This window comes from Hyla sarda, chromosome 10, assembly GCF_029499605.1.
Source record: "Hyla sarda isolate aHylSar1 chromosome 10, aHylSar1.hap1, whole genome shotgun sequence".
NCBI classification, from domain to species: domain Eukaryota; kingdom Metazoa; phylum Chordata; class Amphibia; order Anura; family Hylidae; genus Hyla; species Hyla sarda.
The window spans coordinates 65,797,564-65,816,750 of record NC_079198.1 but is presented as its reverse complement, the minus strand read 5'-3'; the positions used below and the strand labels follow the sequence as shown (position 1 = coordinate 65,816,750).

General features: G+C 43.7%; 1 protein-coding gene across 1 annotated transcript in view; it reads left to right on the top strand.

The window, feature by feature from the left end:
* Positions 1-18,925, top strand: part of LOC130293606 (brain-specific angiogenesis inhibitor 1-associated protein 2-like) — a 177,806-nt gene extending 158,881 nt beyond the window's left edge. Inside the window, exons 11-16 of the mRNA XM_056542478.1 lie at positions 3,411-3,612; positions 10,671-10,742; positions 11,738-11,909; positions 12,801-12,841; positions 14,198-16,263; positions 16,336-18,925. Coding sequence (XP_056398453.1) covers positions 3,411-3,612; positions 10,671-10,742; positions 11,738-11,909; positions 12,801-12,841; positions 14,198-14,270 — 560 coding nt within the window. The 3' untranslated portion in view covers positions 14,271-16,263; positions 16,336-18,925. The remainder of the gene's footprint in view (positions 1-3,410; positions 3,613-10,670; positions 10,743-11,737; positions 11,910-12,800; positions 12,842-14,197; positions 16,264-16,335) is intronic.
* The last annotated feature ends 262 nt before the right edge of the window (positions 18,926-19,187 follow it).

Here is a 19,187-nt window from a genome sequence, read left to right as displayed (position 1 = left end):
TCCTCAGTGTACAGAGCCCTGCTTGTCCTCAGTGTTCAGAGCCCTGCTTGTCCTCAGTGCACAGAGCCCTGCTTGTCCTCAGTGTACGGAGCCCTGCTTGTCCTCAGTGTACAGAGCTCTGCTTGTCCTCAGTGTACAGAGCCCTGCTTGTCCTCAGTGTACATAGCTGTCACGATGCCGGCTGGCAGGTAGTGGATCCTCTGTGCCAGAGAGGGATGGCGAGGACCGCGCTAGTGGACCGGTTCTAAGCCACTACAGGTTTTCACCAGAGCCCGCCGCAAAGCGGGATGGTCTTGCTGCGGCGGTAGTGACCAGGTCGTATCCACTAGCAACGGCTTACCTCTCTGGCTGCTGAAGATGCTGAAGATAGGCGCGGTACAAGGGAGTAGGCAGAAGCAAGGTCGGACGTAGCAGAAGGTCGGGGGCAGGCGGCAAGGATCGTAGTCAGGGGCAACGGCAGGAGGTCAGGAACACGGACTAGGAACAGACAAGGGAACGCTTTCACTAAGCACTAAGGCAACAAGATCCGGCGAGGGAGTGCAAGGGAAGTGAGGTGATATAGGGAAGTGCACAGGTGGGAGCCAATTAAGCTAATTGGGAAGATTGGGCCAGGCACCATCATTGGTGCACTGGCCCTTTAAATCGCAGAGACCCGGCGCGCGCGCGCCCTAGGGAGCGGGGCCGCGCGCGCCGGGACAGGACCGAGGGAGAGCGAGTCAGGTACGGGGGCCGGGGTGCGCATCGCGAGCGGGCGCTATCCGCATCGCGAATCGCATCCCGGCTGAAGGCGGGACCGCAGCGCACCCGGTCAGTGGATCTGACCGGGGCGCTGCAACAACGAAGATGAGGCGAGCGCTCCGGGGAGGAACGGGGACCCGGAGCGCTCGGCGTAACAGTACCCCCCCCCTTGGGTCTCCCCCTCTTCTTGGGGCCAAAGAACCTGAGGAAAAAAAACTCAATTTTTCCGTGATGAGGTCCGATGCAAATTAGGAGGGGTTCTGTGTGGAAACGTACGAGACAGTCCAATCTTTTATTGAAAAAACAATAGATGTAGAGGGGTCTGGCGAGACTGGTCACAGGAACGTAGAACCTGTTGATGAGAGAGGCCAAAAAAAATTTTCCTGCAGATCCGGAATCCAAGAAGAGCATAGTAGAGAAGGAGAAGGTAGAGGCAGATATCCGCACAGGCACAGTAAGGCGTGGAGAAGCAGAGTTGACATCAAGAACTGTGTCACCTTTGTGCGGAGTCAGCGTACGTCTTTCCAGGCGGGGAGGACGGATAGGACAATCCTTCAGGAAGTGTTCGGTACCGGCATAGTACAGGCAAAGATTCTCCATGCGGCGTCGTGTCCTCTCTTGAGGTGTCAAGCAAGACCGGTCAACTTGCATAGCCTCCGCGGCGGGAAGCACAGGAACAGATTGCAGAGGACCAGAGGAGAGAGGAGCCGGAGAGAAAAAACGCTTCGTGCGAACAAAGTCCATATCCAGGCGGAGCTCCAGACGCCATCCGGAAGAACGCATGTCAATGCGAGTGGCTAGATGAATGAGTTCATGTAGGTCAGCAGGAGTCTCTCGTGCGGCCAGAACATCTTTAATGTTGCTGGATAGGCCTTTTTTAAAGGTCGCGCAGAGAACCTCATTATTCCAGGACAACTCGTAAGCAAGAGCACGGAACTGAATGGCGTACTCGCCAACGGAAGAAACACCCTGGGCCAGGTTCAGCAGGGCAATCTCGGCTGAAGAAGCTCGGGCAGGTTCCTCAAAGACACTTCGAATTTCCGAGAAGAAGGAGTGTACAGAGGCAGTGACGGAGTCATTGCGGTCCCAGAGCGGTGCGGCCCATGACAGGGCTTTTCCAGACAGAAGGCAGAACACGAAAGCCACCTTAGACCTTTCAGTAGGGAACTGGTCCGACATCATCTCCAAGTGCTGGGAACATTGCGAAAGAAAGCCACGGCAATACTTAGAGTCCCCATTAAATTTGTCCGGCAAGGACAGGCGAAGGCTAGGAGTGGCCACTCGCTGCGGAGGAGGTGCAGGAGCTGGCGGAGGAGAAGATTGCTGGAGAAGTTGCGACTGAAGTTGGTGCGAAATGGTGGACATTTCCGACAGCTGACGGGTTAGAAGGGCGATCTGTCGGGCTTGCTGGGCGGCCACCGTGGTGAGGTCAGCGACAACTGACAGAGGAACTTCAGCGGGATCCATGGCCGGATCTACTGTCACGATGCCGGCTGGCAGGTAGTGGATCCTCTGTGCCAGAGAGGGATGGCGAGGACCGCGCTAGTGGACCGGTTCTAAGCCACTACAGGTTTTCACCAGAGCCCGCCGCAAAGCGGGATGGTCTTGCTGCGGCGGTAGTGACCAGGTCGTATCCACTAGCAACGGCTTACCTCTCTGGCTGCTGAAGATGCTGAAGATAGGCGCGGTACAAGGGAGTAGGCAGAAGCAAGGTCGGACGTAGCAGAAGGTCGGGGGCAGGCGGCAAGGATCGTAGTCAGGGGCAACGGCAGGAGGTCAGGAACACGGACTAGGAACAGACAAGGGAACGCTTTCACTAAGCACTAAGGCAACAAGATCCGGCGAGGGAGTGCAAGGGAAGTGAGGTGATATAGGGAAGTGCACAGGTGGGAGCCAATTAAGCTAATTGGGAAGATTGGGCCAGGCACCATCATTGGTGCACTGGCCCTTTAAATCGCAGAGACCCGGCGCGCGCGCGCCCTAGGGAGCGGGGCCGCGCGCGCCGGGACAGGACCGAGGGAGAGCGAGTCAGGTACGGGGGCCGGGGTGCGCATCGCGAGCGGGCGCTATCCGCATCGCGAATCGCATCCCGGCTGAAGGCGGGACCGCAGCGCACCCGGTCAGTGGATCTGACCGGGGCGCTGCAACAACGAAGATGAGGCGAGCGCTCCGGGGAGGAACGGGGACCCGGAGCGCTCGGCGTAACAATAGCCCTGCTTGTCCTCAGTGTACAGAGCCCTGCTTGTCCTCAGTGTACAGAGCCCTGCTTGTCCTCAGTGTACAGAGCCCTGCTTGTCCTCAGTGTACAGAGCCGTGCTTGTCCTCAGTGCACAGAGCCCTGCTTGTCCTCAGTGTACAGAGCCCTGCTTGTCCTCAGTGTACAAGTGAGTTTTTGCTAATGACATGTACATTTATATCCAAGTATTTATTCAAAATGTGCTTCTATTGCTAAATTTGCTCTGGTAGTGTTAGGGCTTCAGTAACAGTTGAGGTTGCTGATGTCTTATTGATGTCCTGAAACATCATCTTTACAATACAGACTGCTGTGTGACTGATATGGTGTCTTCTCCAGAATTTATATTACATGACACATGTATATGTTATGTTTCAGCTTTGGAAAATTTTGCCAATGGAAATTAATTTTACAGAATCTTCTTTTTACTTCCTTGTAGTGGAAAATAAAACCCTACCTCGGATCAGTCCTCTGTCTGTTTTGCCACCTCGAGTGGAACGACGCAGAGTCCAGGCTGTCTTTTCTCATACGTCAGGAGAGAACAGCACTTTACTCAACTTCCAGGAGGGTGACATTATCCTTTTGCTGGTACCAGAGGCCAAAGATGGTTGGCATTATGGAGAAAATGAATCCACCAAAATGTGAGTTGTACTGACAATGGCATATGAACTGTATATAACTGGGCATCAGAGACATGAATACTCCATACTATATAACGTCTGAAAGAATTGATGTTGGTGTTAATCCTTTTTAGAGTGTTTACACTTTTAGGGTATGTTCATTTCAATGGGTAGCAAAATCAGCTGCAGAAAATATGCAGCAGACCCTGTACATGCGCTTAGGGTACGTTCAGTCGAGCGGATTACCTGCAGAATTTTCGCAGCATATTTGCAAATCTGCCTCTATTGCGGATTTTCTGCTGACCCATTGAAATCAATGGTAGCAAAATCTGCTGCAAAGATTCTGCAGCAAATACGCTGCAGAAATTCCACAGTTAATCTGTCCATGTTAACGTACCTTAAGGGTGCGTTCACATGTGCGTATTTACTGCTGCAGATCTGCTGCAGATTTGAGCCAGCAGATTTAAAAAAAAATATGCATGTGTGAATGCACCCTTAGGGTACATTTCCACATATTTTACACAGATTTACCTCAGCAGATTTTTCTGCCCATTGACTTCAATAAGTAGCAAAATCATCAGCAGGAAATACGAACGTGTGTACGTACCCTAATAAAGGCCAGTTCACACATGCATATTTCCTGATTCACATTTTGCTACTCATTGAAGTCAATGGGCAGCATAATCTGCTGCAGCCAATCTGCAGCAGAAAATATGCACATGTTAATTGACCCTTAGGGTACGTTCACACGAGCTGACCCACAGTGTACTTTATGCTGCAGATCCGCTGTTGAAGGACCCCTGCATGGTGGCTTTACATGTGCCTTCACACTGCTACGAGCAGACACACTGCGATATGTGAGTCGCAGCGCGCATGCACAGTATACTCGCACATCGCGGCAGCTCTCGGCCTTGCTCATGGAGCAGGGGGAGCGTCCGCGATGTGTGCGAGTACACCGTGCATGTGCAGCAACTCGCACATCGCAGTGTGTCTGCTCATAGCTGCTTATTGCCGCTCTGAGTAGGCACATGTAAAGCCACCATGCAGCGGTCCTTCAGTGGCGGATCTGCAGCGTAAAATACACTGTGGGTCCACTTGTGTGAATGTACCCTAAGGGTGCATTCGCACAGGCGTATTTGTCAGCGGATCCGCAGCTGCGGATCCGCTGACAAAGGCCCTTAAAGTGCTGCCCTCTTTGTGCCTGCTAACAGCGGCAATCCACCGCTACCAGCAGACACACTGCGATGTGCGAGTTACCCTTCAGTGTACTCGCACACAACGGGGCCGCTCCCCCGGCTCCCTGAGCTACACAGAGAGCGGCCGCGTTGTGTGCGAGTACACTGCAGGGTAACTCGCACATCACAATGTGTCTGCTGGTAGCGGCGGATTGCCGCTATTAGCAGGCACAAAGAGGGCAGCACTTTAGGGGCCTTTGTCAGCGGATCCGCTTAGAGTGCGGATCCCTTAGAGTGCGTTCACACGTGCGCATTTTCTGCTGCAGATCTGCTGCAGATTTACTTCAGCAGATTTTGCTGTTCATTGAAGTCAATGGGCAGCAAAATCTGCAGCAAAAATGCATACGTATTCACTCGTACAGTAGGATTTGATGCTGTAGATTTGAGGCTGTATTCAATCATTCACACTCAACTCTGCAGCCTAAAATCTGCAGCTTCAAATCCTGCGCATCAAATATGTACAGGATACTGTATGAGTGAATACAACCTTAAAGTGTGGAATTAAATAATTTTTGGGGGGCTTTAGGTAAATGATAAGTTCTAAAACTTTGTGATATTCTTTGTGTTTCAGTGTCTTACTATATACAAGATCTCTGCTTGCTGTTAGTGGATAAAAACATTTCTGCATACATCTAGAGGTATCTGTTCTGAATGGCAAAAAATTGTCACCGTGTAGACCAAGGTTTCTTAACCAGGGTACCTCCAGCGGTTGCAAAACTACAACTCCCAGCATGCCCGGAAAACCAAAGGCTGTCCGGGCATGCTGAGAGTTGTAGTTTTGCAGTACTTACCTACAGCAAGCTGAGATTTTACAAAATAGTAACAAGTTGAAAAAATAGTAAAAAAAATACAGTTTTGTATTTATCTTTCATTGTTAAATAATTAGGAAAACCCCTTGAACAAATAGAGTAAATCAGAGGTCTGTATGAATAGCATCTGAGGAAAAATTCCCCTATTCCTACAATAGCTTACCAGTGGGAGGATTCTATTAATACTGCAGGGCAGCAGTGCCAATTCCATATCTTTGTGTGCCTTTACTTACAATGTGTTGGCGGCCTGGCGTATAATGATTATAGTCTGCAGACTCTGGTCTGTCAAGCAGCATGCAGGCTTGTTGTACACTTGTCGGGTTAACATGTTTATTCCCCCTGATAACATTGTTTGGGCCAAACACAACACTGCAATATATGTATATATAGGCTTTTTTTTTTTTTTGCAGATATTCTCTAGGGGCACTGGATCTGTCCCTATTCTATTTTTGCACCTGCTGTTCTCTTTATAAGTATTTTAGAACACTTCTGCTTCTAATGTAAAAGGTTCAGATATCAAAAATAAGTTAGAATTTTTTTTTTTTTTTAAATAACAACAATTCCTAGGTTTCAATGTAAAATTTGTGGGGATCAAAAGTTTGGTTAAAAATGTGTATTAATGTGCATAAAGAAGCCAAGGAAAGATGGAAAAATCTCCAAAAGGCATCAGATTACAGATTAGACATTCTTATAATATGTCAACAAAAGTTAGATTTTATATCCATCATTTACACTTTCAAAATAACAGAAAACAAAAAAATGGCATCTGCAAAAGTTTGGGCTCCCTGCAGAATTTATAGCATGCACTGCCCCCTTTACAAAGCTGAGACCTGCCAGTGTCATGGATTGTTCTCAATCATCATCTGGGATGACCAGGTGATGTCAATCTCAAAGGTTTTAAATGTCCAGACTCATCTGACCTGGCCCCAACAATCAGCACCATGGGTTCTTCTAAGCAGTTGTCTAGAAATCTGAAACTGAAAATAGTTGACGCTCACAAAGCTGGAGAAGGCTATAAGAAGATAGCAAAACGTTTTCAGATGTCAATATCCTCTGTTCGGAATGTAATTAAGAAATGACAGTCATCAGGAACAGTGGAAGTTAAAGCAAGATCTGGAAGACCAAGAAAAATATCAGACAGAACAGCTCACAGGATTGTGAGAAAAACAATTAAAAATCCACGTTTGACTGCACAATCCTTCCAGAAAGATCTGTCAGACACTGGAATTGTGGTACACTTCATGGAAGAGTCATCAGAAGAAAACCTCTTCTACGTCCTCACCACAAAAATCAGCATTTGAACTTTGCAAATGAACATAGCAAGCCTGATGCATTTTGGAAACAAGTTCTGTGGACCGATGAGGTTAAAATAGAACTTTTAGGCCGGGATGAGCAAAGGTACGTTTGGAGAAGAAGGGGAACAGAATTTAATGAAAATAACCTCTGTCCAACTGTTAAGCATGGGGGTGGATCAATCATGCTTTGGGGTTGTATTGCAGCCAGTGGCACAGGGAACATCTCACGAGTAGAAGGAAAAATGGATTTAATAAAATTTCAGCAAATTTTGGATGCTAACTTGATGCCATCTGTGAAAAATCTGAGGTTAAAGAGAGGATGGCTTCTACAAATGGATAATGATCCTAAACCCACCACAAAATCCAAGGGGGATTACATCAAGAGGCGTAAACTGAAGGTTTTGCCATGGCCTTCACAATCTCCTGACCTCAACATAATTGAAAATCTATGGATAGACCTTAAAAGAGCAGTGCGTGACAGACAGCCCAGAAATCTCAAAGAACTGGAAGACTTTTGTAAGGAAGAATGGGCAAAGATACCTCAAACAAGAATTGAAAGACTCTTGGCTGGCTACAAAAAGCGTTTACAAGCTGTGATACTTGCCAAAGGGGGCAGTACAAGATATTAACTCTGCAGGGTGCCCAAACTTTGGCAGACGCCATTTTTTTGTTTTCTGTTCTTTTGAAAGTGTAAATGATGGAAATTAAATCTAACTTTTGTTGACATATTAGAAGAATGTCTAATCTGTAATTTGATGCCTTTTGGAGATTTTTCCATCTTTCCTTGGCTTCTTTATGCACATTAATACAAATTTTTACCTGGAGTGCCCAAACTTTTGATCCCCACTGTAACATGCATGGTATTTAAAAAAATACAGGCCCTGATTTACTAAGAATGGAGCAAATAGCAAGCTAATATATAGGTTATGGGTACGTAACAAATATCTTTCTGCAGCATTAGCAATGGCATATAAGTATTAATATATTGATCAGTCATCAGAATCATTTTAATCAGTTTCAACAATATCACAGTACAGGGATAATAAACACAGTGATGTCACAGTACAGGAATAATGTACACAGTGATGTCACAGTACAGGGATAATATACAGCGATGTCACAGTACAGGGATAATACACAGTAATGTCACAGTACATGGATAATACAAACAGTGATGTCACACTACTGGGATAATACACAGTGATGTCACACTACATGGACAATATACAGTGATGTCACAGTACAGGCATATTATACACAGTGATGTCACAGTACAGGGATAATACACAGTGATGTCACAGTACAGGGATAATACACACAGTGATGTCACAGTACAGGGATAATACACACAGTGATGTCACAATACAGGGATAATACACCCAGAGATGTCACAGTACAGGGATAATATACAGTGATGTCACAGTTTAGGGATAATACACAGTGATGTCACAGTACAGGGATAATACACACAGAGATGTCACAGTACAGGGATAATATACACAGCGATGTCACAGTACAGGGATAATACACCCAGAGATGTCACAGTACAGGGATAATACACACAGTGATGTCACAGTACAGGGATAATACACACAGTGATGTCACAATACAGGGATAATACACCCAGAGATGTCACAGTACAGGGATAATATACAGTGATGTCACAGTTTAGGGATAATACACAGTGATGTCACAGTACAGGGATAATACACACAGAGATGTCACAGTACAGGGATAATATACACAGCGATGTCACAGTACAGGGATAATACACCCAGAGATGTCACAGTACAGGGATAATATACAGTGATGTCACAGTACAGGGATAATACACAGTGATGTCACAGTACTGGGATGATACACACAGTGATGTCACAGTACGGGGATAATACACACAGTGATGTTACAGTACTCGGATAATACACACAGTGATGTCACAGTACAGGAATAATACACAAAGTGATGGTGTAAAGGTACAGAGATAACAAACACTGTGATGTAAATGTACAGGGATAATAAAAACCGTGATGTCATGGTAAAAGGATAATAAATGCAGTAATCAAAGTATAGGAGTAACAAGCATGTCCTGGTACTAGGGTAACATAAACTGTGATGTCACATTAATCAATATTAACATAATTAAGTCAGGATAAAGGATTTGTGATGTGACAGTGCAGGGATAAAAAGCATGTTGAACTTACAGGACAGCCTTAGAGATGTTACACAGGCGATTGACAAGAGAACAACACTCCTGAGAGTTCTGCAGTCCTTTATTATTTACCCAGCACAGCTCTAAACATGTAGTATTTGTGCCTGTTATACCAGCTTAGTCCAATTCCAATTTACATGGGAATGAGGTGCAGTACCAGTCACAGCCGCTACAAGACATGTGGTGCTGTGACAGCAGTAAACAAGAAATGAGAGGTGAGCATCTTCCACCTCACTGATACAATACTGATAGCCTCTCATGGCACCTCCAGGCCTTTTAGAATTTATAAGAACTTTCATCAAACTTCATTTTGCAGCTTGCAGATGCCTCAAGTCAGTACTCTCTTAAATAAGCTGACACAAATGAGGGCATGACATCACAAAACAAAAAGGTGTATTATTTGTAATACCGTACCTTTATTTGCCAATACAGAATTACCTGTAGCTACTGTAGCTACCTGTATTTGCTGCAGCTACAGTGTATAAATAAAACAGTTATGCCCTCTAGTGGAACACTTTGGAAACGGCATGTAAAAAAAAATAGGGCCTCTTGAGATAGACAGAAGGAAGGCAGATTGAGACCAATATTAGACCAATATCAGTTGTAATTTATAAATAAACATTGTATCTGATCATAATGTTGAAGTGTGAGAACTCTTTGTGGGTCTGAGAGGGTAGTGTGTATTAAGTCATATAGTCCATAGTTTTCCTCCAGACAGACGAAAGCCAAACTCTGCATTTAAAGGGAATCTGTAATTAGTGTCACCCCCACTAACCTGTTGGCACAGGCTTGTAGGGTGGGTGACCCAGATGATAACGATTCTTACCTGCCCCCTATCCGTGGTCCCATTCGACTGTTATGCTCCTTATTCTTGCTGCTGTACCCTGCGAAGAAGCAGCAGTGGTGACGTAAGCGTGCCCCTGCCTTGCACCAAGCCTCTTACCAGTATAAGGAGCATACCAGTCCAATGGGGTCATGGATAAGAGATAGGGAAGTATTGTTATTATCAGTGTCATCGGCACTACCAGCCTGAACAACAGGTAAGTGTGGGTGACAGACATGACAGATTCCCTCTAAACTGTTAAAGGGAACCTGTCACCATGACATGATAAAGCAGTATATAGCAGCATAGGTTTCAGCCGGTATGTTGATGTGTGCCAAAAATGTAGAGCATGTAACCATTGGGTTTGAAGGTAAAATTAATATGTTAAATGGGTTTCTATATTTGATCTGTAAGATTCCCTTTAATAGGAGCTGAGCTGCAGTAACCCAGCATTACAGTACGGAGCCTACTGCTTCCAGCTCCAGTCACTATGTAATTCAATGGCTACGACTGTGCAACCCCCCATTACGTGCTGGCTGTCAGCACCCCACTGAATAAATATTGATAGTCTATCCTGAGAATAGGATATCGATATGTTTTACTGGGAAAGCCCTGTTAATCGTTGTGCGTGTCCACATCACGTGTGTGCCCATTCTATTGTGTGTGTGTAAATCATAAGGGACTAAGTTTTGTTTGGTTTCTTTATAGGAAAGGATGGTTCCCATTCTCCTACACTCGTCCTCTTCCACCGGCAGAACATGCAGATAAACATGGCTCAAGGTAAGACATTTTCCAGGGATTTCCTTTATTCAAATCCCATTTTGTGAGTTTATTACTATGTGACCTCCCCAGGCTGCCTACAGATAGTCGGTGTAAAGCAATTTGTGTAAAGCACTATTTCTCTTTAATAAAAAAAAAAGACTTCTGAAAATAAAATAAGCAATCTGATTCGTTGCTATCGGCAACTACTTCACTTTCCCTCTGCACAGGTTTTGATAAATCTCCCCATTTGTGCATAATGGACCTACTCCATGACAGTAATTCCCTTAAAGAGGTACTACGGTGGAAAAAAAAAATTCTAATCAACTTGTGCTAGAATGTTATACACATTTGTAAATTACTTTTATTAAAAGAACCGGAGTACCCTTTTAAAGCACTAATAAGAACAAATGGTCTTCACTTTTAAAGGGTTACTCCGCTCCCCAGCGTCCACAATATTCCACCTCACAACGGAACATTGAGTTCCTGAACGCTGTGTGCGGGCTTTCGTGTTCAGGCCCGCCCCCTTGTGACGTCACGGCCTGCCCCATCAATTAAAGTCTATGGCCCATAGACTTGCATTGAGGGGGCGGGACATGACGTCACATGACGGGCGTGACATAACAAGGGGGCGGGCGTGAACACGGAAGCCCGCACACAGCGTTCAGAAACTCAATGTTCCGGACACTGGGGAGCGGAGTAACCCTTTAACATCTGAGACTTTGATGAAGACAATGGGGGAGATTTATCAAAGCCTGTGCAGAGGAAAAGGGGTGCAGTTGCCTGTAGCAACCAATCAGATTACCTCTTTCATTTTTGAAAAGGCCTCTGAAAAATTAAAGCGATCTGATTGGTTGCTATGGGCAACTGCTCCACTATTTCTCTGCACGGGTTTTGATAAATCAGTGGTCCCCAAATAGGCGTTCCTTGCTCTATACTATTTTTTGTGATTGTTATATTCATTTTTCTACATCTGTCCCCATATGTGTATCATACTTGACCTTCCTTTCTTGCAGTTTTCCACTTAGTAAATTAAACAGTAGCAGCACTGGAAACCTGGATAAAGTTGGTATTTCTATCCCTGAATCTGAAAGTGTCCGGATAGAAGCAATTAGATATACACCCTCACCTCGCACAAGCACCTTCCGACAGCGCCCATATAGCATGATTAGTCCTGACCTGGTGCAAGTAAGTATAAAGCCGACAACCTAATGTCTATGGGTAATCTGTCCATATTTTTTTTTCCTTCTGAAATAAGTGGTAGTGGAGCAGTTATGGACCTAATGATCACTTTCCCTGCCACAGGAATACATGCACATTTGGCTTTCTTGGGTCTGCATATTTTAGTTTTTTTTTTTAACACTTATCACAAAAATTTCGTGGCATGGTCCTAGGTTTCTTAAAGTTTACCTGTCACGAGATTAATAAAAAAAATAATGCCACAGCCCTACTCTTTAACTAGTGCTGATCCTGTATGTGTGCTTATATCTTGGTTTTCCTCTTTTAATTATTCCTAATTCCCTTGTTTATGTAGCTCACACTGCATGCAGTTCATTGAGGAGGAGGGAGCGTTTCCTTGCTTGCTCTCACATCTGGGAACTTCCCTCACTCCTCAGCTGAACCCTGGCTGCTATGTGCACTGAGGCTCTGTGACATGCCCCCGGCTCAAAGAGAAGGCTAAATGATAAGCTAGGAGAATGCCCAGAGCCCTGCTTGTCCTATCCACACTTTGTGTATTTTGTCCCAGCCGAGACACACAGACAATAACTGCAGGGAGAAGACAGTGATCTGGACAGTAGAGGGACCCCTAGTGGTAGGTAGTATAGAGAATTTTTACCCAAAAATGTACACATTTGTTAATGAATGTATATTACAAATATACATATAATGTTATTATTTACATTATATAAAAATTGTGTAGTGGATATAGTGTAGCCCATGTTGTAGGTAGGATAACAATCCCTATACAATATCAAAACCTGAATAGTGTGGTGCTGATATGAAAATGTTTTGGAAGAGCATACCCTTGTGTCCTTTTACCATATAACAATTCATTGATACTGATATTTTGTTTTGCAGTTAGCAAATGAATTTGGAAGCCCAGCATCATCTCCTTCGAGGTAAAAAGAAATACACTCTTTAAATTCAGATGGTACATCGAAGGGTATCAATAACAAAATGGGTGCTGCCCACTATATTCACCAAGAATTCTCTAGTGCTGATTAAACAATGTAAGCAAATGTAATTGCAAAGTAATGCCAATGTATGTTGAATCAGAAGTGGACCCAAATTCATAAAATAATTCCTTTGGTAGCACAGTTAATCTGATCTTGAAAAAAAGCCTTTATATATTTAGGAGAAAAACTCAATGAACTCAAAAACTGATCTCCAGTTCATTGATGAACATTGTCTGACTTTCAAGTACCTGAGGATCCTCTAACGGGCTATGGCTTTAAGACAATAACGGACCCCAAATGGCCTGCAAAATACAATCCAGGTGAAGCTGATGGTGACGCCAACTAGGGTCTTTGAAATGAATACAAATAAAGTTTTAGAATAGACAGGTAGTAAGTCATGGATGTGCAGTCATAACATTTACAAATCTAAAGGATGGGCCTTTATAATCATTTCCTCTAGTACAGTGGTCCCTCAACATACGATGGTAATCCGTTCCAAACGGACCATCGTTTGTTGAAACCATCGTATGTTGAGGGATCCATGCAATGTAAAGTATAGAACAGTGGTCTACAACCTGCGGACCTCCAGATGGGGATAAGATGTCTGATCGTGGGGGTCCTGCCGCTGGGGACCCCTGCAGTATAGCATGTGGCACCCACCTGTTTCTTGTCCGGAAGCGCTGGAGGGTCTGGGTCACGACCACGGGAACGGAAGTCCGTGACGTCACGACTCCGCCCCCGTGTGACGTCACGCCCCCTCCCATAGACTTGCATTGAGGGGACGGGTCGTGACGTCACACGGGGGCGGAGTCGTGACGTCACGGACTTCCGTTCCCGTGGTCGTGACCCAGACCCTCCAGCGCTTCCGGACGGTGACGGCTAGGGGATAAGATGTCTAGGGGTGTAGTACCCCTTTAAATCATTTATTTTTATTAAAGTTTTCAGAAGTATAACAAAAGGACAATGCCATAACACCATGCTGTACAAAATGAACAGGCAAAGTTTACAGAATTCACGAAGCACAACTGTGTAATTCAAAAATATAACATTCGTGAGGTCATGTAACAAAGAAAGCACAGAGGGGGATGATAAGCTGGATGGTGGGGAAAGTCACATGTAGCATCTCCTTTCTTCACGATCTGATGGGATGACAGCATGGAAATATGGGGACAAAGAGTTATACCTCTGCAAAAGACAAGAGGAGTCCTAGAGAACAACTTTAATAACAATATAGCAAACATTAAATGCCCATGTTTTCACTTTGGAACTTATACTTTTTATTCTGTTTATTTTTCCCAGGTCCAACCCCTTTGCTCATGTTAAACTGAAGCGAACAATTACTAATGATCGTTCAGCACCTGTCATTCAGTGACCTTGTGATGTCCTTCAAGAAGATGCTGCTTCAAGAAATGTCTACAGAAGACAACTATTTCTTCATATCTCTTCCTTAGACTGAAAAGGCCTAATGTAAAAAAACAAACTGTGATATGTGGTCTTTTCTAAAACCAGCAAACAATATAACTAACTCTGGAAATATTCTGTTTACAGTTGTCATTAGAAATGTCTCTGCATTGTATTTGTTGACTATATTGTGGGATGCATGGCGGCATGTATTTCTGTGAATAGACACAATCAGCTGAAAGTACTCACGACCTCAGCGGTGTTATATAAAAGGTGACCTTCTCTGCTCTTGTACAGAGAGTGAATTAGCCATGCACATTCCTGAGATCACTTCTCGATAAAATATAACAATGTGGCTTAAACATGATAAAGGTTATATATAAAAGAATGCTTAAACACGTGAGTATGGGCACTTGGGTAAGTTGACATTCTGAAGGCATACGATAGCTACAATACAATGCTCAACAAAATACAGTCATAAAAAGAAGTAATAGACTGCAGAATTCGTGATCACTATGGAGTAGAAGATGGACCGGTCACTTTCTCTCTGGCTTCGCTCTTTTTGCCTTCAGCCACACTATGGGCTCCAATACTATCTGTAAAAGTAAAAATTCCAATTATACAAACATCTGTAACCAATACAATTATTTTATTTGCGTTTAGCTTGAGATACTTGAGTGGGACAATAATATTCTTCTTTTGACATGCGTTACTTGTGCCTAACTTAAGATAACAGAAAAAATATATATATGAGAAAAGTGAAGTTGAAGTCCGTGGAATGTAAAGGAAAGTTGAAGAAAGAATGAGAAAGAATATACAGCCATTATATAAAGGCTATGGAGAAAGTGCAATGAAGGTGAAATAGTTAACAGGGCTGGATTCATAAACACATATGAAAAAAGTGTCAAATTGGAAGTGGTATTTCTGCCATTAAATGGGCATACATAGGAGAGATATACCTGGGTGTAAAACTCTTTGCAAGGCAAGAATGGATAATGTGGGTCTCTCTGTAAATATAAGCTAAAGCTGGTCTTCATGGTCAACACTAACGCTGTATGCTGGAGCGTGCCATAGACTTGGCGATGAAAATCACATGGTCGATACCAACAATGCATACTAAAGCATGGCAGGAGTTATGGCATAGGCTTGGAGACAAGAACCACATTTAAAGAACAATATACTACACAGTGGGTCTATTGATATTCCATCATATGTTTGCTTTTGGATATAATCCTAATATCTATATACAACACAATATTGTCAGACCTATGAATGATGTTTGATGTTAACTACATAGAATTATATATCATCCCGCCCTATTTAATAAATTGAAATGTATTTGAAGGCATATTGAATGTGTCAGGAAGATGGTAAATGTTATGTGTTCATGGTTTCTCTATATGATGGGACAGTTTATTAACTTCCTTGATGAGAGAACGTAATGCTGTGTGTACTTTCATTGGATGAGACCAATAAAGGAAGCCAACGACAGGTAGACATCCTGTAGATATTGAAACGGGTTTTCCCAACTGGCAAAGCGAACTCCGATATGCAGGATAGGGCATAACTATTTGATCATGATGCAAAGAAAAAGCTAAAAAAAAGAAAAGGGCACTCTCTGGAGTGCTGTTTAGGAAAAAGCAAATGAAACCCACCGTCTAGTGTTGGGTGTCACACCTGAGCCGCTGGAGTGATCCCACGGAACAAACGAGACCCCGTGACGGTAGCGCGGTGGGTAGGATATGTGCAGTATGCGGCTCACTTTCCCTATTTCTGTATCCACAGGGGTACGGAAAAATAGAAGTGCAGTGAATGGGGAAAAGGAGGGAATTGGGTGGATTGCTTCTGCTGGAAATTACAGGACTTGGAACGCCACGATAGCATAGGACTATGTTTATTAAAAGATTTCGGACAACACGTTTCGGCGCAGGCACGCGCCTTCCTCAGGTCCACAAAACAATCAAGTTGGTGCGTCCTGGGGTGTGTGGCTGTGCTAATGGCGGCCATGCCGCCAATAGCACAGCCACACACCCCAGGACGCAACAACTTGATAAATTCCCTTTCTTGAGATCACAGGGGAGCCCCAGCATTTGGATGCCCTTGATCAGATTGTTATCCTCTATCCTGTGGATAGAGCCGAGGAATGTGCTCTCTATCACCCAAGTGCAAGAAAAAAGTGCAAACATGTTATGGGATAACTTTGTCAGTTGGGCAAACCCCTCTTAAGGGGTAACCAAGTTGAGAAAAGCCGTTTTCAAAAATCATATTAGGTGTTTACCCCCATATATTGCTTTGAAGGACCCAACGTGTCCAAACATTACACAGACAGTTCATTGATTGTAACAGGAACATTGTAATGCTTCATTCCCCTGTATTGGCACTGTAGATAATTTGAATAGTTAGTGTCATATTCCTTCTCTGAATACAGCTGATCATAGCCAAACTCACTGCAAGGACAACCTGTACAGCGGATTGTTAGGAACCAATCTATAAAAAAAAGATATTGTCCAAAGCAGACAACACATTTAACAATTTCACCATCAGAGTACGGCAGGACATATTAGTACTAATAATGAAAAGAAGGAAAGACCATAAAGTTTTCTATCTTTTCTGAATTAAAGGTTTACTCCGGCGCTTAGACATCTTATCCCCTATCCAAAGGATAGGGGATAAGATGCCTGATCACGGGGGTCCCACCGCTGGGGACCCCCGTGATCTTGCATGCCGCACCCCATTAAAATCAGTCCCCGGAGCATGTTCGCCCCGGGTCTGATTACTGTCGATCACGGGGCCGGAGGATTGGGAAGTCACATGGGGGCGGAGCCATGACGTCACAATGCTCCGGCCCCGTGAATGACAGTAATCAGACCCCGAGCGAACATGCTCCGGGGACTGATTTTAAAGGGGTGTGGCATGCAAGATCACGGGGATCCCCAGCGGTGGGCCCCCCCGCGATCAGGCATCTTATCCCCTATCCTTTGGATAGGGGATAAGATGTCTTAGCGCCAGAGTACCCCTTTAAGAAAGAAGAGCAGGTAGGCTTCTCTTATGTCAATGACCTGTTTCACCAAAAAGATATTTACTAGGCATAATTTAAATTTAATCTGGGCCTTATGTAAATGGTCCAACATTTGTAGAAAAATATTTCTTTTTATTTAATGTATTTTTACATACATAACTTGTGAAATGTCTATATGTACTGAAACCCTGAGCTTAATGGAAAATCCCTGCTATATACTTATGAGACTCCATTGTGTTGTGTGCTATGTGTTTCCTTAGTTCTCCTCTAAGTAAACTTATGTAAATAAAATATATTGTCCTTTCTGAATCCAAGACCGAGCAAAGTATTTTAAGTTACAGTCTATGAAATACAGTAAAACCTCTTTTAGTAGACCACACTAAATTGAATTAAAAAGTGGTTTTCTATGAGGGTGATCTTCAAATAGAAGATAGCATCTATGCAACATGTACAGTGATCCCTCAACTTACAATGGCCTCAACATACAATAGTTTCAACATACAATGGTCTTTTCTGGACCATTGTAACTTGAAACCAGACTCAACATACAATGCTATGGACAGTCCAGATCTGCGAAACGAGTCACTGGCTGGAAGAACCGACCAATCAGGATGGGCATATCACTGGTAAAATACCTGTATTACTGAAGTGCATGCACTGAATTCCTGTCTGGTAGCGCCCCCTACAGTAAAGGGAGGTACTACATGTTCTGTACTACTTTTACCTTTGCCATGGGTTAGCTGCTCCTTTGGACACCAAGTAAGGGCAGCTCCATGTTACTTTATTAGAACAGGACCCTGAAGAAGCTCCTGTCCTCTACATAGACCACTGTTTCCCAACGAGGGTGCCTCCAGCTGTTGCAAAACTACAACTCCCAGCATGCCCAGACAGCCAAAGGCTGTCCGGGCATGCTGGGAGTTGTAGTTTTGCAATAGCTGGAGGCAACCTGGTTGTGAAACACTGAAATAGACAGTGATTACAGTTCCCGGCAGATCTTTATTACTTTTATATGTAAGGACTTGCTTTATCTCTGTTAGTTATCTACTTATTTATCTTTAATCCTCACTTTTTCCTATTTTTAGATGACATTTTGGTGGCTTCAGAACCAATTAGCAGGTTTCCATATAGTTATGGTCTCAACATACAATGGTTTCAACATACAATGGTCGTCCTGGAACCAATTAATATTGTAACTTGAGGGACTACTGTATGATGGACTGAATGTCCATCACACGAAATATTGTCTGGATAAGAGGTGGTCTTCTCAAAGAGATGGTCTTCTGGAGAGGTTTCACAGTATTTTTGAAGTATTTTTTAATTTTACATGTTATGGGAGGACTAAATTATATCAGTAGGATCTCTAATGGACAATGTATAAATGATAAAATCTGTGAATGACAAGAAATCAAATTTTTATGGTGGGAATGCTTGTAGGCTGTGGATTATGCCTGTTTATTTGATATTTTAGCCAGTGTGGATCTTATTGTACATATTGCTACACGTAGTATGTGGCTCAATGTCAATAAATGACCTTTCCTATAATGAGAACACCATAGCCATTGCTCATACAGGTTTTCATAGAGATAATAAATCATTTATACATTGTGGCCTTTCATTGACTCATCAATGACTTTATTTCTTTATACCAATATGTATGTCAAGAATGAATTCTACTGATCCTGTCACCTTATTGTAACATAAATGTTACATTGGAACATATATTGTACCATGTTAAAATCTTTCACTAACTGAGAAAATAGATGTTGTGTTAACCCAAACCAGTGTGTTTTGTTATGGTTTAGTGATATCAATAATTGGGCAATGTATAGTGTCAGGATCCGGATGCTGTGAGGATACTGGTGGTGGATC